General features: G+C 38.3%; 2 protein-coding genes across 2 annotated transcripts in view; one reads left to right on the top strand and one right to left on the bottom strand.

Moving 5' to 3' along the window:
• The window catches only part of LOC121377744, an 8717-nt gene extending 5911 nt beyond the window's left edge, over nt 1-2806 (top strand). The window contains exons 4-5 of the mRNA XM_041505829.1: nt 167-220; nt 2705-2806. Coding sequence (XP_041361763.1) covers nt 167-220; nt 2705-2742 — 92 coding nt within the window. The 3' untranslated portion in view covers nt 2743-2806. The remainder of the gene's footprint in view (nt 1-166; nt 221-2704) is intronic.
• A 2823-nt stretch (nt 2807-5629) lies between these two features.
• On the bottom strand, nt 5630-26478 carry LOC121377808 (kelch-like protein 23). The gene is made up of 2 exons (XM_041505908.1): nt 24975-26478; nt 5630-5682 (listed from the first exon to the last, which is right to left on the bottom strand). The coding sequence occupies exons 1-2, from the start codon at nt 26476-26478 to the stop codon at nt 5630-5632; spliced, it is 1557 nt and encodes a 518-aa protein (XP_041361842.1).
• Nucleotides 26479-27261: the final 783 nt, after the last annotated feature.

A 27261-nucleotide genomic window follows, 5' to 3' on the forward strand; every position in this document is an offset into this window, starting at 1 on the left:
TACTCCCATGGACATGCTGTGCAATATGTTTGTCCCATCTAGTTTAAGTAGTTCCTCTTCTGACCCGTGATCCACATAATGACATAGTTAGTGCTGTCCTCTTGTTCTTCCTGTATTACACACTATAATTAATTTTCACAATGATGTTCGCTTGTTGTTCTTACAGCTGGCCGTGTCTCCGTACAGGAGTTTGAAAGAAATCTCCGTGACCTCAGTGAGCGTAAGTATTATTTAGTATCAACTCATATAACGGTATTAAACTAATTAAACTAATATCTCAGAAATAAACTCATATATTTAATATTATATCGGTATTTTAGCGGAAAAACGTTCCTGTGTACCAAGTGAATGTATGCAAAATTGCATTAGTTTGAAGTCTACTCAAGAACATTTCACAAAATTATTGTGCAACCACCCCCGTTGGAATTTCAGATGTGTTCTGTCAGTTGCATGTGCTATTAACTTTGTATGCCCATAGATTGCCTTATTCACAATTTGGCGGCACGTGCTTGTAATTCCCGGCATTTGGTGCATTCACTTACTAAGGTAAGGGACGGGACGTAGCCCAGTGGTAAAGCGCCCGCTCGATTCGCGGTCGGTCTGGGATCGATCCCTGTCGGTGGTCCCATTGAGCTAATTCTCGTTCCAGCCAGTGCACCACGACTGGTATATCGAAGACCGTGGTATGTACTACCCTTTCTGTGGGATGATGCATATAAAAGATCTCTTGCTGCTATTCGGAAAGAGTAGCCCATAAAGTGGCTACAGCGGGTTTCCTCTCTCTATATCTGGGTGGTCCTTAACCATATGTCTGACGCCATATAACCGAAAATAAAATGTGTTGAGTGCGTCGTTAAATAAAACATTTCCTTCCTTCACTCACTAACGTAGACACGCTTATCAGTACCAACGTCATAGCTCAGTGATAAAGTTATTTATCAGTGTCAAACTCATATGACAATATTAAACTCATATACCAGTATTCACTGAACTAATATTGCAGTATTATTAAACGCCTGTTCAGTTTGACAGCGAGTCCAGTGTTATTGTCAATGTGTAATGGACGTAGTGTAAGAGGCACAATTTCATATGTAATTTAATAGTTCGATCGACTATCCACCTGCAATTATTATTATGCACAACCATTAAGCATTCCATAGTAATATATTTAGAGGATACTCCACGAGTGTCTTGTGATACCATAATTTATCAGCACGAGTTGATAAAAATATGAAATCCGAGGCTTGTCGAGGATTTTTATACTTTTATAAACGAGAGCTTAAAATGTATTATATCACAAGACACGAGTGTGGTACTCTTTTATCATCCATTTTCATTATTTTCATTTGCGACAATTGTAAACAATGTCAATAGTGTGGGTTGAATGTCACCAAATTTGGCAGCGGTAGACCCGTTAACTAGCGACAGTGGCGTGACGTCACTAATGGTAGGTTTAGCGCTAAAATATACTCAGTGACGTAACAAAAGAAGCGATATCTCCTAGGAGAATATCGCAATAGATATCAGAAATTAAAGTACCAACGATATATCCTACACAACCCTTTAATGGATTATAAAGACATTTCAAACCGTGTGATAAATGTATCTTGTATCACTCATATGTGTGATCTGGATCGGACTTATAAATGGGGAATTCCTTTTTCTACTGTAGTTAGCGCCTTTTTACCACTGACAAATTATGTCACATCGTATATAAAACGTTAAACCAGATTGTCGCTTAGTATGATTTTTAACATTAAAATAAGGTATGTAGTAAGTACAGAACGTCACATGCATTGTGTTCGCGTTCTCTTTATTGCACAAGTTTATTTTACGCAAGAACATGCCACCCGATCGCATGCGGTCGTTGGTAAATATTATTGCGCAAATTAAAGAAGAAGGAAGGAAATGTTTTATTTAACGACGCACTCAACACATTTTATTTACGGTTATATGGCGTCAGACATATGGTTAAGGAACACACGGATATTGAGAGAGGAAACTCGCTGTCGTCTCTTCATGGGCTACTCTTTTCGATTAGCAACAAGGGATCTTTTATACGCACCATCCCACAGACAGGATAACACATACCACGGCCTTTGACATGCCAGTCATGGTGTACTTGTTGGAGCGAGAAATAGCCCAATGGGCTCACCGATGGGGATCGATCCCAGACCGACCGCGCACCAAGCGAACGCTTTACCACTGGGTTACGTCCCGCCCCTGCGCAAAATAAACTCGTGCAATAAATAGGAAGCGAAAACAACGCATGCGTGAAGTATTAAACATCAGTGACGAAGATTCAGAGTACTAAAATGACTCTCATGAGTTTGTTATAACTCAAAGTACATATTAAATACATTTTCCTGTCACAAAAATCTATAAAGAAGGTGTTTCTTATTGCCCTCATGTATGTAGTAGGCCTAAACTGATTTTACATTCCAATCATTTCGTATAGTACGGAAAACTATTTATTATGGAAAGGAACAATGGCTGCTAGAAACATTAGACAAAAAAGGCAAACATATTAAAACATATTAATAAGAAAAATGAATCTAATGTGTAATTTTAATCGCAAAAACAACCCTGTTAGTCGAAAACATCTTACCGTTATAACACAGTTCCGTTTATGGTAAAATTTTATATTTCAGTAATACACTAACACAAATATAGGTATATATCAAATATTTATTTCATATTTCAGTGACTGAAGAGGACATCTATAACCAATTTAAGCAGTAAGAAATGATCTACAATTCCTGATCAATGCTGTCAGAATGTCATACAATTAAAAATACTTCGCAAATAACTAAACGAGTCTGTTGTGTATATATAGATGATTCTCGTCCAATCTCGTCATTTTTGTTGTCGTTTTTGTTGTTAATGTGAATCATGTTTTTGCTTGAAGGGAAAATTAAAAATAAAATTAACTTGTGTTACAAGCAATGATACATTCGTGTACATTTCAATCTGCAAAGCACGTGCGGCCTGTTAACGTTCCCTAGGTTGCACCGAAATAACGTGGTCCTACAAGTGCACAAATCAACTTTTGTTTGTCGTTTTTCCATTGTCTATAATGCTAAAAAAAATCTATTGAAATTGTAAAAAGGCAAGGCGTAGACTGTCTACGGATGAGAGATGGGGAATAATTGGAATGAAAAATAGCGGAATGTCATGTAGGGCTATTGCAAGGCAGCTAGGGTATCACCGTAGTGTTATCACTAGATTGGTACAAAAACAAGCCCAAACTAATGCTGTCAAGGACCGTCCAAGATCCGGAAGACCTACAACAACAACTGTCCGTGTAGATCGGCTAAGACTTGTAAGACGTGCCTCCTTCAGCAGTGCACCTGAACTTAGGAATCAATGGAATACCAACAGACGACTCTCCGTCCAGACGGTTAGAAATCGTCTCAATGCTGCGATACATCGTGCTCGTAGACCTCCTAAACGTCCTCAGTTGATGAGATAAACATATCCGTGAATGTTTGGTTTGGTGCAGGAATTGAGTGGGCTGGGACTTGGCTTATTGGACAAGGATCCATTGATCTGATGAGTGTACGGTGCTATTGCGGGTTACTGACGGCTTATTGGAGAAGGATCCATTGGTCCGATGAGTGTAGGATGTTATTGCGGGTTACTGACGGCTTATTGGAGAATGATCCATTGGTCCGATGAGTGTAGGATGCTATTGCGGGTTACTGACGGCTTCTTGGAAAAGGATCCATTGGTCCGATGAGTGTAGGATACTATTGTGGGTTATTGACGGCTTCTTGGAGAAGGATCCATTGGTCCGATGAGTGTAGGATGCTATTGCGGGTTATTGACGGCAGAGTTCGTGTTTGGAGACAGGATAAGAGACGATTTGCTCCTAAACACGTTCAAGCTACCCTTCAAGGTGGTGGGGATCAGTAATGGTATGGGGATGTGTTCCATATGAATGCAAACTGGATCGACAACCATCTCATAAGAAGTCGACCTGTGTACAACGCTCGACTTCACAGAGCAAGGGCTGTAGTGGAGTTTCTTCAACGGGAGGCCATAGAGACTCTACCATGGCCAGCTTGCAGTCCGGATATTGTGGAACATTCTTGGAATCCACTAATTCAAATTGTAGCAGACTTTGAAGCTGCTTTATATCAGGAATGAGCTTTGGTCCCACAACAAACAATTCAGAGGTTAATTCGTAGTATGAGGCGCAGGGTATAGGCAGTGATCAATGCACACGGATCCATCACACGTTATCGAGTGCTGGGTGGTTCTAGGACATCCTGATAGTGCTAGATACCTTTCTGGAACACTGTTTGTTTCTTAGTCCACCTTATTTTGCGCTGACGGTCAGTTAGCCTTCTTTTTCCTGCACACAGACATGGTTCCCTAATACCCACGTGACAACCACATATATGATGCAATCAACGACTTGTTTTCTATTGTTGACTCCTAATAAATATCTTTATTCAATTCTGTTGTTGTTTTGTATAAAGCTTTCGTCGTTTTACTAATATGTCTGTCCAAATTTGAATAACGTTGCTAACATTGGGTGGCACTTAACTTTTTTTATTGAGTATATACATACATATACATATACATATACATATACATACATGTACATACATGTACATACATGCATACATACATACATACATACAGAGGTTCGCATAATACATGTTTTATTCCTAATATATGATATTGACGATACCGACAAAAGAAAACAAGTGTACAGTATATATGTAGTTAAATACAATTTTAAGATATAATATCCTTTTATGTGTTTCAATTACTCGTCATCAGAAAGGAACTGTTAAATAGCTGCTAAATATGACGTCATACATGTTGGGACGTGACTGCTGTGGATGGGGATTAGTAATTACTTAATTAGGTAATGATTACTTTTGTCTAACGAAGAACATTAAGACGTGGACAAAACATTATAATAAAATTTATTTCTTTTGTCTTTATTTTCATTTCATCATTGGTATCTATTTGAAATGGGAAAATGGTGAATTTAATATATGTTTGTGCCGCACATGTATTTAAATGTGAACTCATGGGTATGTATCTTGTTTGTGCTTGTTTTATTTGCTGTTCGTACTCTCAGCTGAGTAGTATGACCAATGGAGAGAGAGAGAGAGAGAGAGAGAGAGAGAGAGAGAGAGAGAGAGAGAGAGAGAGAGAGAGAGAGAGAGAGAGAGAGAGAGAGAGAGAGAGAGAGAGAGAGAGAGAGAGAGAGAGAGAGAGAGAGAGAGAGAGAGAGAGAGAGAGAGAGAGAGAGATAGATTAAACAATATTAACCAATGTATCTTTTCGAATGGGAAATATAATAATTTATTAGAATTTTGTGATTGGGAAAAAAAGCTTCGGTTCGTTACATGAGTTTTCGGTGAGTGACACTGCTTGTATAGGCGGTGCAGGAAGGCAAAACATTTAAAGGTGACATGTGCTCGCACTGGATATCGTGGGTCACCACATAAGGTCGTACCCCATATCCTGTCCAGATATTGTTCCTTCTGACCTGAATATTGCATTCCTCACCCGCATTCGCGCCTAATGTATCATACAGAGACGAAAATACATTGGTTACGTTGACACAATCTTTACTTCAACTCTTCTGATAACCGCAATGGCGATTTCACTCCATCTCGGAGAGTTCCTCCACCTGGTTAAAGAGGTCGCCTTCTGAAACTAAAACATAAAACAGTTTAACAGAAGATATGTGGAGTGGCGATGTCGGGTCAAATATTTAGTATATCGCGGTTATTGCTTCTGACGGTATTCCTAAAATACAGTACAGTTTAACAGTAGATATACAGGGTGGTGACGTCCCAGTAATTATTTAGTATAACGCGATTATCGCCCCTGAAACATAAAAAAAACCCCGTTAATAGTGGAAGTGCAGACTGGCAAGGTTGTGTTCATTATCGTAGTTGCTGTAAATAAAGGTTGTTTTATTTTATCGACACAACTAGAGCCAAATGATTTATTAATCACCGGCTATTGCGTGTTAACATATGAATCCATCTTGAAAATTTGGACATTGGAAATACCTATGGGACAGTTATAATTACTATTTGAATGTAAACTGTATAATCGTCAAATAAAACCTATCTTACATTATTTAAATACATTTTGTACCAGTTAATCTGCAATTAGTTCGAAATAGTAATGCTCACAAATGTTTTATTATGTCTAGAAACACGTTAAATAAACAGAATTGTTTAATAAATAAAACATTGGTTGATTAAGTTGCGTGGAACCTGTTTGTGTCTGTCGGTAATATTGACAATGCATACTTTATTATCAAGTATCTGTTTTACTGATGTTTGGCCTTCTGAGCAGAAAATAAATTACTTTAATTGGCTTTGTTCTCTTTCCTCATTCACTTGTTTTTCTATCTTATATTTATTGTTTTAAGCATGCTACTTGACAAAAATAGCGTGTTTTCAATCACTTTTGTTTTAACATGTACTATATAATTTGCTATGCAATACGTTTCAGCCAAACTCAGTCACTGATATTCTAAACAGGAAAACAGATTTTATATGTAATTTTATTCGCAACACACTTGGGGCAGTTTAAAACAGTTTGTTTAGTTTAACGGCGCCGCTAGAGCACATTGATTTATTAATCAACGGCTACTGGATGTCAAACATTAGGTAATTTCTACATGTAACCTTAGAAAGGAAAACCCCTACATTTGTTTTCATTAATAGCAAGGTATCGTTTATATGCACCACTTGGGAGTAGTGTCTTTAGATATCTAATAAACACAACTTGTACGAGAGAGTGGAGCGTTCGAATGGTCTGACGTGACACGATCTTTACGAACCGTTCGGTATGCTCAACAGGCCCCGAATTGGGCCAATAAGAGGGCAAGTCCTATACCGATGGGGATTTGTTTATTGCTCTTGTTGTTGGTTTTGTGTGGATGTTTTTAAAATTAGTATTTGTCAACACAACAGCACACATCCAAAACAAATAAGTGTTTATCCTGTCTGTGGGATGGTGCATATAAAAGATCCCTTGCTGCTAATTGAAAAGAGTAGCCCATGTAGTGGCGGCAGCGGGTTTCCTCTCTCCATATATGTGTGGTCCTTAACCATAAGTCTGACGCCATATAACCGTAAATAAAATGTGTTGGATGCGTCGTTAAATAAAACATCTCCTTTCTTTTTTACCATTGTAATACCACCTCTCATAATAGTTTATAATACCGCCCTTTCTGAACACCACAAGATTAGTTGTTGTTTTTTCACTATCGAAACGGAGACTCCATTTAGTGTTATACTGATGCAAAGTGTTTAATATTATGTGGAGACCTTCAACGGTTTAAGCAAAAAATAACCATATCATCAGCATGCAGTAATAGAGAAAAGCCTTAAATCCTTTAGCTCATATCCAGGACACGAGCTACAAACAAATTCATTTTCTACATCATTAACATTTGAAGTTGTTCACTTCAGTATAATGTCTTACAATCAACTACCCGGGCTGGGAGGCGAGTGACAGCAAGTTTTTATACCGAAGGTATGTGATCACATATCACATATGTTGATTACACTGGATACACTACTTATTATTAGACAAGTCAGTCTGTGGAACACCCGGGGAAAGCGGCAACACAATTTTATTTTAAAATACTAAAAGTGTACCGATATGGAAAATATGCCTAATGTTTGGCTTGTATGTTGGATGTTTTGGGGTTTTTTTTCTAATTGTCAAAATAATAATAATAATAATTACTATGCCAGCATAGTGCACGGCTACCCGTAGCCTGATAATCTGAAACATCCCGTTGTTTACGTGAAATAAGAAAACTACTTTTAAACGCAAAATCGAAAGTGTAAGTGTTTTAATGTATGTATGCATGTATGTATGTGTTTGTGTGTGTATGTATGTATGCATATATGTATATATTTGTGTGTGTGTATGTATGTATGTATTGATGTATGAATATCTATATATTGTATGTATGTCGAGGTTGACTGTTACATACATAGATATTAACGCATTGGCGCAGAGGATAATTAAATCCTTTCTGGCCTCACAAATTGAACCGTACCGTTGCTGGGACTCGAACCTGTGGCACCGAATCGACTGCAAATTGCAAGACTAACCACGATGCGCTCTGAGCTATCGAAGCATCCATAAAAAGGATGTTCTGTAACTCAACCACATGCATGGGGCCTACAGTCTACGCGGTCGATCCCACTTACGTACTTGAAACAGTGGGCAGACCTGGCACTGGCTAGTATGTATTGATGACTATCTATAAATTGTATGTATGTCGAGGTTGACTGTTACATATATAGATATTAACGCACTGGCGCAGGGGATAATTAAATCCTTTATGGCCTCACAAATTGCCCCGTGCCGTTGCTGGGACTCGAACCTGTATGTATGTATGTACATAGATAGATAGATAGATAGATAGATATATAGACAGATCAATAGGTAGATAGATAGACGTCCTAGAACTTCTTTAGTTCCGAAACCGAAGTACCTGTCGGTCATGGCAGTGTTAACATTTCCTTTTGATACCTTGAATGATTTGTCGCTGAGATTTGAATTCGGTTTTGACCTCTATGACGACGATTTCAAGAAGTTCATATAAGAGTACTTTTTTTTAACAAATCCGGTATACTCTTTTTATTGCAAACAATGCTAGAATATGCGATCATTATATATAAACAATATTTAATGTCACTGTAATTTGGAATGAAACGGCAGCGGTAGTTTTGTCGAAATGCACCCATTCCTACAGCTAAAGCACATTCGCTTAGCTTAATAACTGGTTTAACGTGTTCATATACCACTAGGGTTTCGAACACGCCTATCTCGAGTCCGACCTCCGATAGGATCGGGGGTCTGACTCGGGACTAAAGCACATTGAATAGTTATTGTAAACTACCTGTAGGAAATCAAGCATTTTGACTGGCTGATTACAAGTGGTTCAGTCTACGATATACCACCTCCGAATGTCAAAGTACCCACTGTAACGTTGTTTACGTGTATTCATACGAGGCGAAGTGTCACTGTTTGTAAATATGGATGACGTACACATAGAAGACGCCAGGTCGTTTAATTTGGGTGAATTGAAAGAAATATTCGAACCAGAAAATGACCCTGAAGAATACACTCCAGATGATATAGCAACGCTTCCTGCATCGGCCTCTTCAAGCAGAATTTCAACTAGCAATCGTCCTGTTGAGCGAAATGAGCTGATCGATAATGTGTCACTGACAACAGACGACACCGATAACTCACGCTTTGCCAACATAAAGAAAATTGGTATGGAGGAACATTTACAGTATATCCACTCTAAAAACACCAAAACGCAAACACAATTTGGAACCGACATTTTCAAAAGGGCCTAACAGTAAAACGTATTCACCAAACATAACATGAAAGTCTGACAAATCTATTATTCAGCTAGAACAGACGGCTCGTTTTCTTGGTTCATATACACAATAGTATTTTTTCTAGTTACCTAGTTTTGAAAATTTACTTCCAATTTTGTTATCCCCATGATAGTCTCTTCCAATCGATAGACGTCATTCAGTTACAAACACGTTTGACAAAGAATTTCGTGAGTGAAAATAGTTCGCTATTTACATTACATTAAAAATAAAACATATATAATTTACAGAAAATAAAATAAAAGAAGGTATAAGGTGTTTTACAATGGAGATCACCAGTTTCCATTATTTTTTCTTCTCCATGTGATATCGTCTAATTGACAGTGGATAGGCGGATGACTACACGGCTCGGTGGTCATCTGGCAATGCACTGTGAATTAGACGATATCACCTTGAGAAGAAAAAAATGGAGACAGGTGATCTCCTAAATGATAGTCACAAAGTGTTTAGAGGAAACCTTCTATAATCTTGAGGATTGGGAAGAAATCTTTTACGTGCAGTTTCCTCCCGACAGGACAACAATACTGATTACTGTTTTGATAATGTCCGACCGGCCTCAGTGGTGTCGTGGTTAAGCCATCGGAGATAAGACTGGCAGGTACAGGGTTCGCAACCCGGTACTGGGTCCCACCCAGGGCGAGTTTTAACGACTCGATAGGTAGGTGTAAGGCCACTACACCCTCTTCTTTCTCTCTGACCACTAACAACTAACAACTAACCCACTGTCCTGGACAGACAGCCCAGATAGCTGAGGTGTGGGCCCAGGACAAACGTGTTTGATTCTCATTTGGATATAAGCACGAAAATAAGTAGAAATGAATGAATGAATGATAATGCCCGGACTTTTTTGTGTTAGAAAGAAAGAAAGAAATGGTTTATTTAACGACGCACTCAACACATTTTATGTACGGTTATATGGCGTCAGGCATATGGTTAAGGACCACACAGATTTTGAGAGGAAACCCGCTGTCGCCATTACATGGGCTACTCTTTCCGATTAGCAGGAAGGGATCTTTTATTTGCGCTTCCCACAGGCATAAACCATGGCCTTTGTTGAACCAGTTATGGATCACTAGTCGGTGCAAGTGATTTACACCTACCCATTGAGCCTTGCGGAGTACTCACTCAGGGTATGGAGTCGGTATCTGGATGAAAAATCCCATGCCTCGACTGGGATCTGAACCCAGTACCTACCAGCCTGTAGACCGATGCCCTAACCACGATGCCACCGAGGTCGGTTTTTTTTTTTTTATCAGATCAAGCGCATAGACAGATACTTTGATTTCACTTCTGTCAACAAAAAAATAAAAAACACCAAAACAAAAAAACCACTATGTAAGTCGTCGCATAATCTTGTTCATCTAGCCTTATGACATGAGAGCGTATGTTGTTAGTGTATGCAATGTAACTCCAATCTACAAGCGTTTAAATAGCAGATTAAAGCAAAACAAAACTAAAATTCAAATAATTTGGGGGTACAAATTTTGAAAAAGTAATAAGAAGTTTGGAATATTTATACAAGTTTACATTATGATTATATTCCTTTCTCTTTTTTTGTGTTACTCATTAAGGGGATTACAAACAAAGGTGAAATGTTGTTTCTGATAAGCATCAGTATTAAATTTGGAAGGGGTGGGGGGTGGGGTGGGGGGGTGAGGCAGCTGTGGTAGAAATGCGTGTTTCCAACACAAAAGTACATATTTTGGACAGAAGCCCCAAATTTCTCCTTTTTTCATTTATGACATTAATTTATCAAATAAAGAATATTTTTCATTTTTTTATATTAAATAAATAAATAAAATATAGACAGAGACAGTGACATAGAAACAGGCAGAGAGAGAGAGAGAGAGAGAGAGAGAGAGAGGAGAGAGAGAGAGAGAGAAGAGAGAGGGAGAGAGAGAGAGAGAGAGAGAGAGAGAGAGAGAGAGAGAGAGAGGAGAGAGAGACAGACACAAGAGAGAGAGACACAGAGAGAGGACAGACAGAGGAGAGAGAGAGAGAGGGAGAGAGAGATCGAGAGAGAGAGAGAGAGAGAGAGAGAGAGAGAGAGGAGATTGAGAGAGAGAGAGAGAGAGACGAGAGAGAGAGAGAGAGAGGAGTGAGAGGAGAGACAGACAAACATAGGAGGAGAGAGAGAAACAGAGAGGAGAGGAATAGAGAGAGGAGGAGAGACATCAGAGGGATAGAGAGGGAGATACGAGAGACAGAAAACAGAATAGAGAGACAGAGAGAGGGAGAGGCATATACAAATAAAGACGAGAGAGTCAGATAAACGAGGAGGAGAGAGCAGAGAGAGAGAGAGGGAGATAGAGGGGGATGGAGGGAGAGAGAGAAGGGGGGATGACGGGAGTGAGGGAGGGAGAGAGATAGACAAGGTGGAAAATGACGGTGTTTGTGATCCAGGACCCATATTCACAAAATATCGTAAGCCTAGTTTTACACGTAAACGTAAATCTACGACTGAAGAGCTATTCACGAAACAACGAAAACGTAAGTTACGTGTAAAGTTGGACGTAAATATAAGAGTGCCTCAGGTTGCAACTAACGCTGCACGTAAGTTGTGTACATATAATAAATCAAGCACGATCGCCGTTATTTACTATTATTTACGGAAACTAGCAGTATTTCCAATAAATGAAGCAATTTGCGATGGCTAACGCCCACGGATTGAATATATTTTTGTTCTGATCGAACGGATGTTTTCGACTCGGCCAATTTCTCCTGAGTTATCTTTTCCTTTTTAAGAAATTTCCTCAAGTTCGTACCAAAACGCGGATCCCCACCAATACCAAAATGCCATGGTTCACTGTTCGCAATGTTATTGTTAGCAGACGACAAACAAAATTGCGTTTTGCGCATTTGTTATTTACCCGGTAGCCATCGTTTCTAATGTGTTTTTATTAATTACTCCAGTGAGAGTGTTAAATCGTAGATTTACGTCCAACTAAGTTACGTTTACATTTACGACCATCTTTGAGAATAAGGTGCTTCTTGCACGTAAACGTAAATCTACGGCAGACGTAAGTGCTAGTCGTACACGTAATTTTACACTTTTTTGTGAATATGGGTCCTGATGTTTAGAATTTTTCGCGTACGACTAACGATAAATTTATCTATAGATGCAAAGGCCTAACTAGTCGGGGTTGTCAACGTATAACATGCTTCTGTTACTGAAATAAATTAATGTATAAGCTTAATATCATTCAGTACATGTTTTTATTAATTTTTAATAACTTATTTTCATAGTTTGTTTTTTTCCCCCTATTTACCCTACGTCACAGAGGACGGTCAAGCGTTCTCGTTACACGAGCTTGGTAAGTCGTTTTGGCTCTGCGGTTATTCGGGGAATGCCCGTCACGTGACTCAGACTAATACGTCACACCTCTGCTCTCCAAATAGCCGCTATTTTTCTCGGTTTGGGATCGATTCCCGTCAGTGGGCCCATTACGCTATTTCTCGCTCCAGCCAGTGTACTACGACTGGTACATCAAAGACTGTGGTATGTGCTATCCTGTCTATGGGATGGTGTATAAAAAAAGATCCCTTGCTGCTAATCGAAAAGAGTAGCCCATGAAGTGGCGATAGCGGGTTTCCTCCCTCAGTATCTGTGTGGTCCTTAACCATATGTCTGACGCCATATAATCGTACATAAATGTGTTGAGTGCGTCGTTAAATAAAACATTTCCTTCTTTCCTTCCTTTCTTGGGTTTCCCCTCCGTTTTTCATGGGCAAGTTTTCCTTATTGATAACACTAATACCAAACACGTTGTCCAGGTAATACCATATAGTTGTCATGGTGTACTCGTTAAAGCACTATTCTAACAGGCCGCGAGCGACGCGAGCGATGCGGGCGATTATTTTAGAAATCATCGATTTTCATTGCGTCGCGTCGCACGCGGCCGGTTAGGATACAGCTTAAGACACCTGCAATACACGTGGCACCAATTATTAAACTACACGCACAACTCAAACTATAGACAACCCAGTTAGTTTGATGCGTCAACTGTTGTATATTTAGTATCCGACTATTCGCTCATGATTTCCATCGAATATTCGAATACCATTTTCAGACCGAATAACGAACACTAGTTTAAAAATAACTGATTTTGTGATTCAGATGCCAAGAAAAGATATTTATAATCATTCAGTTTTAAAAGTTGCACGGGGCAGCATGACCCCAGATCCTCTAGATGTCACTAGCCACTGACATATTTAATCCTGACCACTTAACCGATCAGATCTGGTGTGTTTCAGGTCACCTAAATAAAAACATTATTGGGTTATATTACTATGCAAAATAATCCTCACTTGATGCCCGGTCGGTTTGGGATCGTTCCTCGTCGGTGGGGCCTTTGGGCTATTTCTCGTTCCAGCCAGTGCACCACTACTGGTATATCAAAGGCCGTGTATGTGCTATCCTGTCTGTGGGATGGTGCATATAAAATATACCTTGCTGCATTAGGAAAAACGTACGTGTCAGAATTACCAAATGTTTGACATCCAATAGCCGATGATTAATATTAATCAATGTGCTCCGGTGGTGTCGTTAAACAATACACACATTTTTTTTCTTTCGTTTTTTTGTTAAATTGTTTTGTTGTCCCTTTGATAACTTTGGGAGAGATATAGAGAAGCTAGACAGAACAAACTTCAAAATGCTACATATCCCGTTTTTCATTGTTCTTTCTGTTGGTTTTGCACAAACGTTCAGGGGCGTGCGCAGGAAATTGTGCACGCCCCTGACGTTTGGGTCCACCAAGACGAGGTAGTTTTATTTCTGTTTATTAAAGGAGCTCAACCACGGATTTAGTGGACCTTGTTTCTCTAAATATGCATTATAAATGGAAATTACATTCATTTGGAATACCAAACCTAGTTACTGTATGATCCAAAACATTTTAATGGAACTACGATCGAGGGAATTCGACGACACGCTTCATTTTTAAAATTGGGAAGTCTTCTTGTAAAAGGTCATAGATATACGGAAAAAACAGACTCGTAGTGATGAGGCTATATATACAACAACCGTATAATGTATTTGTGGATTTGATATAAACGATCGCCATGTATAGAGACTTGGCAAATGAGGGCCGGCTATATAGATGGCAAATAATAAAAAATATATTATTTCATGACGAAAATAACCGCGAATACGCTGAAATAAAATAATAAACAGTCGGAACATGAACTCACCATTTATTATTATTATCATTATTATTATTATTATTATTATTAGGCGCGTGTGCAAATTATTTTGACTGGTTCGCAAAGTGGTATTTCGGTTTTAATGTATAGCGTAAAAAAAACAGTGTACTGTTGCATGTTTTGTCGTCCAAAGGTTGGCTAATTATTACTTAACCCAGTTGAATCCAGTTCTACGTGCAGGGACAAGTTCAGCATGCCGTTTGTGCGTGTGTGCACGCACGTTAATCTTGCATTTTTATAGCCAAGACGTTTCTGTAACAATGTTAAAAATTACGTCGCGGTGGGGTGGGGTGGGTGGGGCGGTTGTTACAGAAACGTTACATAAATTTAGAGGGGGACCCGGGAGTGGTGTAAGCTTTACTAGTAGCCTGTATTTTGAGTTTTATTGGCCCTTGCAATTTTGGGCATTTGAAATGTGACTAAATACAGCAAAATAACCTTTTAGTCATATTTATTTACGGTAAAATTAACTTTTTTTACAAAATTTACATAAGCAATCAGTGAACAATTATTAAGTTCAAGCCCTGTTGTTAGTTTGTGTACTGTCCGCAGTTAGTTTCTCTTTCAGTTAATCTACGTCAGCCGTTGATAATTTGTAATTGTAATTGTTATTTTTATTTATTTATTTATTCATCATCATCATCATCATCATCATCATCATCATCATTATTATTATTATTATTATTATTATTATTATTATTATTATTTATTTATTTATTTATTACAATTTTTTGTTAGTACTGTAGGGACAATATGACGCTATTCATATATCTATGGAAAACGTACACAAAAGGGTCCGCTAAATTCATATATACTCCCCCACCCCGTTCCCCGTTCAGAAAATGCACTGTTCGTGCAGTACTTAGTATGCATTCCTCCTGTTCTAGATGATTCGGTAATATGGATCAATCAAATACATGTACTTATTTACCGCCTATATACATTTTTGCTGTGAATATAGCCAGCCCTCGTTAGTGGAGGCTATGGATACGACCTTCGTATATATAGTCACATCGTATATAAACACCGTCTAGTTCAGAGTATTCTTTAAAAATGTAACAATTCCTATCCCAAGTCAGCTGTTGTGGCATATTTTGTATAATAATGAATTTGACAAGGTGGAAAACGACGGTGTTTGTGATCCAGATGTTTAGAGTTTTTCGCGTACGACTAACGATAAATTTATCTATAGATGCAAAGGCCTAACTAGTCGGGGTTGTCAACGTTTAACATGCTTCTGTTACTAAAATAAATTAATGTATAAGCTTAATATCATTCAGTACTTGTTTTTATTAATTTTTAATAACTTATTTTCATAGGTTCCCCCCCCCCCCCCCCCCCCCCCTATTTACCCTACGTCACAGAGGACGGTCAAGCGTTTTCGTTACACGAGCTTGGTAAGTCGTTTTGGCTCTGCGGTTATTCGGGGAATGCCCGTCACGTGACTCAAAATAATACGTCACACCTCTGCTCTACAAATAGCCGCTATTTTTCTCGGAATTATGGACCGTACCCATAATTCAATTATTTTTGTAAAATATCAATAATAAGTGTGATATGGTGGTTATGTAGATGGTTCAGTAAAGTACTTTTAGGTACAAATCAAATGTATATATTGTTATATATTAGTTTGATGGGTCAGTAATTAGGTCAACCATCCGTGACAGAGCGCGTTTAAAAACATGATTGTCTCAAACAGAGCGAGATGGTCCATACAAATACTGACCAAGTTCAAGTTCCTTTTATTGTCTTAAGTTTTACAACTCATCAGCATCATACAAACAATACAACATATATTATACAGATATGTACACAATAATGTACAGGATAATGAGAGTGATTTAACATTATAGACATATATAATACAAAGTAACACAGTACTGCTGACTTATATCACATAAAGATATAGTCGTTATTACATAAGAGAAAATGTTAAATACTTGATGTGCTACCGGGATACACATGTATGATGCACTACACTGTACATCACTATTAGCATTACGTCTTTATTCCACCAGTTCATTTCTTACCTTATTTGTCCGTTGTAAATATTTTCCAAGGTTATTAAGATCTTTATTATTGTCAGTTCTTAAAAGTTGTATAAGCTTGAAAACACTTGGACGTTTATAATAATATTGTTTTATAAATTGTGTTCTTATATCATTGTATCTTGGACATTGTAGAATGAAATGGTACTCATCGTCTACTTCATTTGTATTACATACTGTACATAATCTTTCTGATCTTTCAATGTTTCTGTATCTACCAAATTCTATGTATAATTTATGGGCGCAGAGTCTAAATTTTGTAATTTCTTTCAATTGTGTAACGTCCAACGGTTTCTAAGATAACTTTGCAATTTAAATTCAGTTAATAAATATTTATACAAATTACCTTTTGACGTTGCTGTTATTCTATTGTAAGATTGTTGCTTGAACACATCACACAATCTTTGCTTAATTACACTGTAAGTATTATTATCAACTTCCGTTAGACTCCATATATAATTTAAACCAAGTGCATTTAATTCCTGTTTAACATCCATTAACCAATTATTATCAAGCTGATCCATTTCCTCATATATAGCCATTAATATGAAGTTATTAGTATTACATAGTTTGATCCAGTATTTAAAAATTCTTAGTTTTCTAATAATATACAATGGACATCTTCCTAATTCACTATATACAAAATCATTGTATGTCCCTTTCCGTACACCTAGTAACGTTTTACAAAATTGTAAATGAATCTTTTCAACGTCTTGGCCAGGGTGGAAGCCCCATACTTCCGATCCATAACTAAGAACACTGTTGACATAGGTATCAAATACAAATAGCATTGTTTCAATATTAAAATAATTAGTTTTACATACGTTATGAATTGAGAATAAAGCTTTACGACCTTGTTCCGCTGCTCTCTTTTGTGTCCTACTAAATTTTCCGTTATAATAAAATAAAATACCAAGGTAATTAAATTCACTGACAACATCTAGTTGGCAACCATTATAAAACCACTTCTCATTATCTCGAAGTTTGTCTCCATTTCTAAAAACAATAATTTGGGTCTTAGTTGTATTTACTGTTAAATCCCATTTACTTGTATAATTAGATATTGAATCAAACATTTTTTGCAATCCTTCGGGTGTTTCAGCTAGAAGCACCATATCATCGGCATACATTATTAGAAATATATTTAACATTTGTATATCAACATATGGACAGTTATCTGATAGTAGGTGCATTTCGCAATCGTTAACATACATAGAAAATAATATTGGTGACAAAACTTCACCCTGAAATAAATCGTTCTTGCACATAAAAAATCTGAAAGTTCATTATTGTATTTTACACAACATTTAACATCATTATTATAAAGACCGTATAATAGCTAACATTCTTCCTTCGATACCTTGTTGAATTAGTTTGAACCACAAGTTTTGTCTGTTAATAAAATCAAAAGCTTCTTTGTAATCTACAAAGCAACAATATAAACGTGTTCGATTCTTTAGTGTTCTATGTATTAAATGTTGTAAGATAAAAATGGCATCTATAGTAGATATTTGGTTTCTGAATCCTAGTTGGGCGTCAGTAATGATATCATTATCTAAGTCGTAATCTAGCAATCTTTTGTTTAAAATAGAAATAAAAATTTACCCAAACAACTGACTAATGCAATGCCTCTGTAATTGTCAGTATCATTTGTATTTCCTTACAGGTTAGTGGAGTCTTCACGCTGGACATACGGATACGGACTAACTGAGAACATTAAGTGTAAATGAAATTTAAAAGAAACGGATATTCTTCTGGTGAGCGTAACGCATTATGTTTATTCTTAATATATGGTGTTGGCAAGGTGTGGACTAATGTTGTTCACGTCATAGTAGAGGATGCCATGAAGATCATATTGTCAACACAGGTTAGTAAGTTAGATACAGGGTACCACTTCACAAACAACAAAACTATTAGAGACATTTCTACTAGAATTGTATGGGTAAGTCAACATATTGAAGCATGCAAGATGGGCAAGTCTACTATATTGCCATTTCATAAATCCATGTCAGATGACACTTTTATAAAAAAAAAAAAAAAAAAAAAAAAAAAAGAAGAAAAGAAATGAACTTTATTAATGTTTGTAGACATATACAAATTTAGTATCCATTTTCACGGGCTGAAACTGGGTCTGCGACTTTAAGACCAATGCGGTATCCTAGCGACCAGCCTATCCTAAATCATCAGTCGTCGACCTTAAATCGTTGGGTCATCCACAAGTCCACTTGTGTAATCGGCAACACAGGGTTTTAAATGTGTGTTTAATAATGCTATAATATATTAAACGTGCATGCAACAAACTATGATACTGAGATATTGAAAGCCAAAGTTTTTGGCTATTATTTGATCTTTCATGTTTTATATACAGATGCCAACAGACCCAAATCACAACATTGTTCATATATAGTCAGGAGGCCAATATGAAAAACATTAAACCAAAAATGATAAAATCTGACAACAATCTGAAAATGGTTATTTACACATTACTTATTAATATATAACTGGTTGGCACTTTTAGAAATGTCATTTATGGGTCACAAAGTCAACACAAGGTCAAGATGACCCATTTGCGTGCTACTATTAAAGTAAAGTATATTAACCCTAAATATATGTAAGTACATGTATATCAAGGACCGTGGTGTGTGTTGTCCTATCTGTAACAAAGTAATGGGAAAAAATGTACCAGGTTTACTCTATAACAATATGTCAAAATTACCAAATGTTTGATATTCAATAGTAAATCAATGTGCTCTAGTGGTTTTAGCCAATATATTTACAGTTTCGTGGTAGACATATTATTGTATGTATATCTGTTTTTGCCAGAGTATTAGCACGCTAAAATGGCAGTCCTCATTCGGGCGAATAAACGAATTTATTGTCGTTTTCTTTAAACTAATTATCTAGAAGATAGTTGTCTGGATATTGTGGTTATAAGATCATGACTGGGTTGACAATGTTTTCATCAAACTTGTTTAAATATTTTCCAAGATAAAATGAATTTGACGGGAGAAATATGTTAGCAACAAGTTAAAAATAGTGGCAAGCGATCGACATCATGGCCACGCCACAGACATGCATCCATTTGACGAGAGCGTTACCAAACTTTCGCTATGCTGCTTTAACAAACAAAACAATCAATTGTGGAGAAATTTAAACCCCAGTTATACTGCATTTCTAGGAGTCATTAGCTAGCACAAGTCTTAAAAGGTCACTTTTCCAATATTCACAAATTCGCCATACAATACAAATCAAAAGGCAAACTCTTTGATTGATCTACCTAATATAGTACATGTTCTCTCCACTCGACATCCAGTAAAATTAATTATTTGAGAACATATCTACTTTCATTTGCCAAATTCGCCATCCATATATCAATAGGCCTTGACCGTAACTTTTTTTCAGTGGTAGCCCACCGGGCTTCCATGTTAGGAAATCTGGTAGCCCTCAGTAAATTTGGTACCCCATAATTTTAATAAACTTTTTTAAAAAGGTGACAAAAAAGCAAAATCATTTGTTTTTATTTAAACGTTTTAGGATGGACTATTTGGTGTTTAAGCATTTTGTTGATTACAGAGTAACTGGAGGTGCAAAAAAAAATATAGTAGCCCGGCGGACTGCCATCTGGTAGACATCTTGTAGCCCGAGTGAGAAACTGGTAGCCAAAACACTCCGAGCTACTGCTAAGGTCGAGCTACTGCTAAGGTCGAGCCCTGCTAGTAGTGGGGGTATTAACCCTACATTACAAATCAATGGCACATCCAGCGCAATGTAGGAAGTCGTTTTGCTCATAATATTGCAACCGTTGACTAAGAGGAAAATGCGTGTACATTAAATATTAATAAACAGTCATTTCAGTTTGTATAGTAGTTTTGTTTGTATTACTACAGACCAGGGGATGGGTTGGGAAGAGGGATGGGTTCTTCATTTAAGGACAAAAGTGTACGCGTTGTTTTCTTCTATATGAATGATGATAAACACCGATTTACCGCACATCATTAGCTATTGTGCCCCCCCCCCCCCACACACACACACATACACACACACACACAACCACTAAACACATCGATGATACTGCTCTGATACTAAGCTTTTTAAAGAACACCAGGCAACTTGTCATACTGAGAATAATGATCAGTCCATGCAATTTGTTCAGCAGGTGATTTTTTGTCAGTACAAACCTGTCTATGATATAACCAATCCTAATACTGCGTTCAGAAGTTTTGTTCGTTATACTAAGTTTGTCTATGAACACAATGCGAATTGTTTTACTGAGATTAATGAACAATCCGTATAATCCAATGCAGTCCGTTCAGTAATATTGTTAGTTATACCAAGCTTGTCTCTGAACACAATGCGAGGCGTCTCACTAAGATAAATGAACAATCTTTGTACTGTGTTCAGTAGTTTGGTTTGTTATACTGAGCTTGTCTCTGAACTCAATGTGCTGGGATGTCGTTAAACATATATTCTGTTCTATTTTATTCTGTTCGATTCTATTCTGCAAACAAGGGCAGGTGCCTCACTGAGGTTAATGAACAATCCTTACACTGCGTTAGGTAGTTTTGTCTGTTATACTAAGCTTGTCTTTGAGTACAAGGCGAAGTGCCTCACTGAGGTTAATGAACAATCCTTACACTGCGTTAGGTAGTTTTGTCTGTTATACTAAGCTTGTCTCTGAGCACAAGGCGAGGTGCCTCACTGAGGTTAATGAACAATCCTTACACTGCGTTAGGTAGTTTCGTCTGTTATACTAAGCTTGTCTTTGAGCACAAGGCGAGGTGCCTCACTGAGGTTAATGAACAATCCTTACACTGCGTTAGGTAGTTTTGTCTGTTATACTAAGCTTGTCTTGAGCACAAGGCGAGGTGCCTCACTGAGGTTAATGAACAATCCTTACACTGCGTTAGGTAGTTTTGTCTGTTATACTAAGCTTGTCTCTGAGCACAAGGCGAGGTGCCTCACTGAGGTTAATGAACAATCCTTACACTGCGTTAGGTAGTTTTGTATGTTATACTAAGCTTGTCTCTGAGCACAAGGCGAAGTGCCTCACTGAGGTTAATGAACAATCCTTACACTGCGTTAGGTAGTTTTGTATGTTATACTAAGCTTGTCTTTGAGCACAAGGCGAGGTGCCTCACTGAGGTTAATGAACAATCCTTACACTGCGTTAGGTAGTTTTGTATGTTATACTAAGCTTGTCTCTGAGCACAAGGCGAGGTGCCTCACTGAGGTTAATGAACAATCCTTACACTGCGTTAGGTAGTTTTGTATGTTATACTAAGCTTGTCTTTGAGCACAAGGCGAGGTGCCTCACTGAGGTTAATGAACAATCCTTACACTGCGTTAGGTAGTTTTGTCTGTTATACTAAGCTTGTCTTTGAGCACAAGGCGAGGTGCCTCACTGAGGTTAATGAACAATCCTTACACTGCGTTAGGTAGTTTTGTCTGTTATACTAAGCTTGTCTCTGAGCACAAGGCGAGGTGCCTCACTGAGGTTAATGAACAATCCTTACACTGCGTTAGGTAGTTTTGTATGTTATACTAAGCTTGTCTCTGAGCACAAGGCGAAGTGCCTCACTGAGGTTAATGAACAATCCTTACACTGCGTTAGGTAGTTTTGTCTGTTATACTAAGCTTGTCTTTGAGCACAAGGCGAGGTGCCTCACTGAGGTTAATGAACAATCCTTACACTGCGTTAGGTAGTTTTGTATGTTATACTAAGCTTGTCTCTGAGCACAAGGCGAGGTGCCTCACTGAGGTTAATGAACAATCCTTACACTGCGTTAGGTAGTTTTGTATGTTATACTAAGCTTGTCTCTGAGCACAAGGCGAGGTGCCTCACTGAGGTTAATGAACAATCCTTACACTGCGTTAGGTAGTTTTGTCTGTTATACTAAGCTTGTCTTTGAGCACAAGGCGAGGTGCCTCACTGAGGTTAATGAACAATCCTTACACTGCGTTAGGTAGTTTTGTCTGTTATACTAAGCTTGTCTTTGAGCACAAGGCGAAGTGCCTCACTGAGGTTAATGAACAATCCTTACACTGCGTTAGGTAGTTTTGTCTGTTATACTAAGCTTGTCTTTGAGCACAAGGCGAGGTGCCTCACTGAGGTTAATGAACAATCCTTACACTGCGTTAGGTAGTTTTGTCTGTTATACTAAGCTTGTCTTTGAGCACAAGGCGAGGTGCCTCACTGAGGTTAATGAACAATCCTTACACTGCGTTAGGTAGTTTTGTCTGTTATACTAAGCTTGTCTCTGAGCACAAGGCGAGGTGCCTCACTGAGGTTAATGAACAATCCTTACACTGCGTTAGGTAGTTTTGTATGTTATACTAAGCTTGTCTCTGAGCACAAGGCGAAGTGCCTCACTGAGGTTAATGAACAATCCTTACACTGCGTTAGGTAGTTTTGTCTGTTATACTAAGCTTGTCTTTGAGCACAAGGCGAGGTGCCTCACTGAGGTTAATGAACAATCCTTACACTGCGTTAGGTAGTTTTGTATGTTATACTAAGCTTGTCTCTGAGCACAAGGCGAAGTGCCTCACTGAGGTTAATGAACAATCCTTACACTGCGTTAGGTAGTTTTGTCTGTTATACTAAGCTTGTCTTTGAGCACAAGGCGAGGTGCCTCACTGAGGTTAATGAACAATCCTTACACTGCGTTAGGTAGTTTTGTATGTTATACTAAGCTTGTCTCTGAGCACAAGGCGAGGTGCCTCACTGAGGTTAATGAACAATCCTTACACTGCGTTAGGTAGTTTTGTCTGTTATACTAAGCTTGTCTTTGAGCACAAGGCGAGGTGCCTCACTGAGGTTAATGAACAATCCTTACACTGCGTTAGGTAGTTTTGTCTGTTATACTAAGCTTGTCTCTGAGCACAAGGCGAGGTGCCTCACTGAGGTTAATGAACAATCCTTACACTGCGTTAGGTAGTTTTGTCTGTTATACTAAGCTTGTCTTTGAGCACAAGGCGAAGTGCCTCACTGAGGTTAATGAACAATCCTTACACTGCGTTAGGTAGTTTTGTCTGTTATACTAAGCTTGTCTTTGAGCACAAGGCGAGGTGCCTCACTGAGGTTAATGAACAATCCTTACACTGCGTTAGGTAGTTTTGTATGTTATACTAAGCTTGTCTCTGAGCACAAGGCGAGGTGCCTCACTGAGGTTAATGAACAATCCTTACACTGCGTTAGGTAGTTTTGTCTGTTATACTAAGCTTGTCTTTGAGCACAAGGCGAGGTGCCTCACTGAGGTTAATGAACAATCCTTACACTGCGTTAGGTAGTTTTGTCTGTTATACTAAGCTTGTCTCTGAGCACAAGGCGAGGTGCCTCACTGAGGTTAATGAACAATCCTTACACTGCGTTAGGTAGTTTTGTCTGTTATACTAAGCTTGTCTCTGAGCACAAGGCGAGGTGCCTCACTGAGGTTAATGAACAATCCTTACACTGCGTTAGGTAGTTTTGTCTGTTATACTAAGCTTGTCTCTGAGCACAAGGCGAGGTGCCTCACTGAGGTTAATGAACAATCCTTACACTGCGTTAGGTAGTTTTGTCTGTTATACTAAGCTTGTCTTTGAGCACAAGGCGAAGTGCCTCACTGAGGTTAATGAACAATCCTTACACTGCGTTAGGTAGTTTTGTCTGTTATACTAAGCTTGTCTTTGAGCACAAGGCGAGGTGCCTCACTGAGGTTAATGAACAATCCTTACACTGCGTTAGGTAGTTTTGTCTGTTATACTAAGCTTGTCTTTGAGCACAAGGCGAGGTGCCTCACTGAGGTTAATGAACAATCCTTACACTGCGTTAGGTAGTTTTGTCTGTTATACTAAGCTTGTCTTTGAGCACAAGGCGAGGTGCCTCACTGCCGTTACACTGCGTTAGTTACTTTTGTGTGTTATACTAAGCTTGACTCAGTACATAAGGTCAGGTGTCTCACTTAGGTTAATGGGCAATCCTTATACTACGTTCAGTAGTTTTGTTTGTTATACCAAGCTTGTCTCTGAACACAAGTCGAGGTGTTTCACTGAGCTTAATGAACAATCCTTATACTGCGTTCAGTAGTTGGGCGTGTGTTATACTAAGCTTGTCTCTGTACACAAGGTCAGGTGTCTCACTGATGTTAATGAATGATCCTTATATTGCGTTCAGTAGTTTCGTTTGTTTATCTAAGCTTGTCTGGGAACACTAGGCGAGTTATAATTCTGAAACTAATGGGAAATCATCGCCGTGTACACATTGAAAATGTGCTGTACACTGCACCAGTTTTGTGTGGCTTACACAATGTACTCTGTTCTTCTTTACCTTCAGCGAGGTTGAATTTGCTGATTCCATCTTTTGTGAAGCACAGCAAGCTTCCGTCTCGGTGTGTTACTCCAAAACAATAAGTCAATGATCTCCACTCTGCTGTTGATTTAATCTGAATCCGGATTTCTCCATCGATGTTGGTGATCTGGAGATGCATCACGTGGCCGTCGTAGCCTAACAGATAAACATCTGGGAGGTGAATAAAGCCTCTTAGTGACATAGAGCTACAAGGTAACTTTGTGTTCAGCTGACTGACAGTGTACGTGCTGGTGTTAAAACACTGGATAATATCTGACCCGACTGAGTCTGTTCTTCCTCCCATAACGAGAATATTACCATCAACTGTAACAGGGAAAGTGTGATCTCGTTGCATCCCCAAATCTCCAACAACCCGCCAGTGCGTCTCACTCTCGTTCAATTCTTCTATTGTGTTACTATAACGACCACCTATCGAGTACACTTTAGAGTTAGCTGTGACCATACAGTGGTAGTGACGTTTATGTATGAGGTCTGGACCTACTGCCCAAACTCTCTTAAGGGTGTCATAAATCAATGTATATTTTGGCTTGAAATTCCCACCAGTGATATAAATGTTGTAATCCAGACTTGAAGCTGAATAAAGATCTCCAGGATCTACTGGGGCCTGTGGGACGTCTTCCCACTTGTCATCTGACGTGAAGCAAGACAGAAGTGACGTGTTGTTATGATGGAGAACAAACACATCAGTTCTCAACCTTGAGTAGGCTGTGCGTTCACCGAGTAAAGATAGTGATTTTTGTATCATTTCCTGAACAGATTTGTTTTTGCAAACAATATCTGAAAATACAACTTCATTAATCAGAAACTGTGAGTCAACAATATCTAGACGAACGTTTTCAAAAATAGTTTTGACATCTTCGTGATCCGGATTATTATGCATAATCCACTTCATGGCACCTTTCAATATGATGTCTTCTTTACATTTTAAATCATCTCTTGAAATGATTTGCAAAACTTCTTCCTTTGACAGCTGAACTACATTTTCTGTTTGAACAAAATCAGCAAACTTTTCAGCCAAATAGCAAAATGCTTGATTGGACAAATCAAGGGAATGGTACAATTTCAAAATTCTCCACCAATTTAAACAGTTTTCTACAGTTAATACCAGACCTTCCCTCAGGTAGATGTTACAGAGTCCTTTGATGTATTCAAGCTGCATCATCTCTGCAACATCGAATACTTGAACACAGTTGTTTTCATTCACTAAATTTATTCCACACAAATACATTTTGATAACATCTTGCAACACCGACAACGACACCGTGGGAAGGTTCAAGACGCCCGTCTGACTCTCTGTCATATCGGAAGTCAACATAGCCCGGAAATAGGAAGACATTCCTGCCAGTACGATGCGGCTTCCGGTTGTTGTTCCGTCCTTACATATAATTTGGATGTCATTGAACGTACCATTGGCAATATCTGTGTGAATGTTTACAAGTAGTTGTGCTTGAGCATCCTCCATTGTGTACCACTAACTGAAATGGAATAAACAGATATTTAACATTCGTAACCGTTATTATTGTATGCTTGGAAACTTGTGTGTATTATCCCTTGAGAAAGAAACAGTTGTAAGCGATACAGAGTGTTAGTAAAACGAGGACAGAACCAGAATGGAACGAACCGAACCCGATCCGTTGTGTTTCATCTGCAATATGTTGGCATCATCTACTATATATAGAAAAATATCTTATCCCATAACTGATGTGATCATTACTAACTGGTAACAATTTTAAAGTTTGTTTTGCTTAACGACAACGGTAGAACACATCGGTTAATAAACCATCGGCTAGTGTATGTCAAATATTTCATAACTTAATGCTGACGGGTATGCCTTAGAGGAAACTTGCTACATCTTCCCATTTGCATGCACTGTCCCACAAAACACAGCCTTTAATATTCCAGTCGTGAGCTACTGGTTGAGACGGGGGAAACAAAAACGAATTGATCTACTGATGGGATTCGATCCCCAAACCAAGCTTTGGGAATTTTGACAAATATTCTCAGACAGAAAACCTGCTACGTTCTTCATTAGTAACAAGGGGTCTTTTATATGCATCATTTCAGATTCAGACTTTGATATATCAGTCGTGGTGCACGTACTGCCCCATCGTTGACGAATGCAAACTCATAAACACCTGTATCGCTTTGAAAGATCTGCGTGATATATCAGGGAATAGTACTTGATTCCTTGACCGTGTGGTGATACTCTGTTCATCTAAATGAACCAGAAGCGTAACACTCTTAA

The sequence above is a fragment of the Gigantopelta aegis genome, chromosome 7, assembly GCF_016097555.1.
Source record: "Gigantopelta aegis isolate Gae_Host chromosome 7, Gae_host_genome, whole genome shotgun sequence".
Taxonomy (NCBI): Eukaryota; Metazoa; Mollusca; class Gastropoda; order Neomphalida; family Peltospiridae; genus Gigantopelta; species Gigantopelta aegis.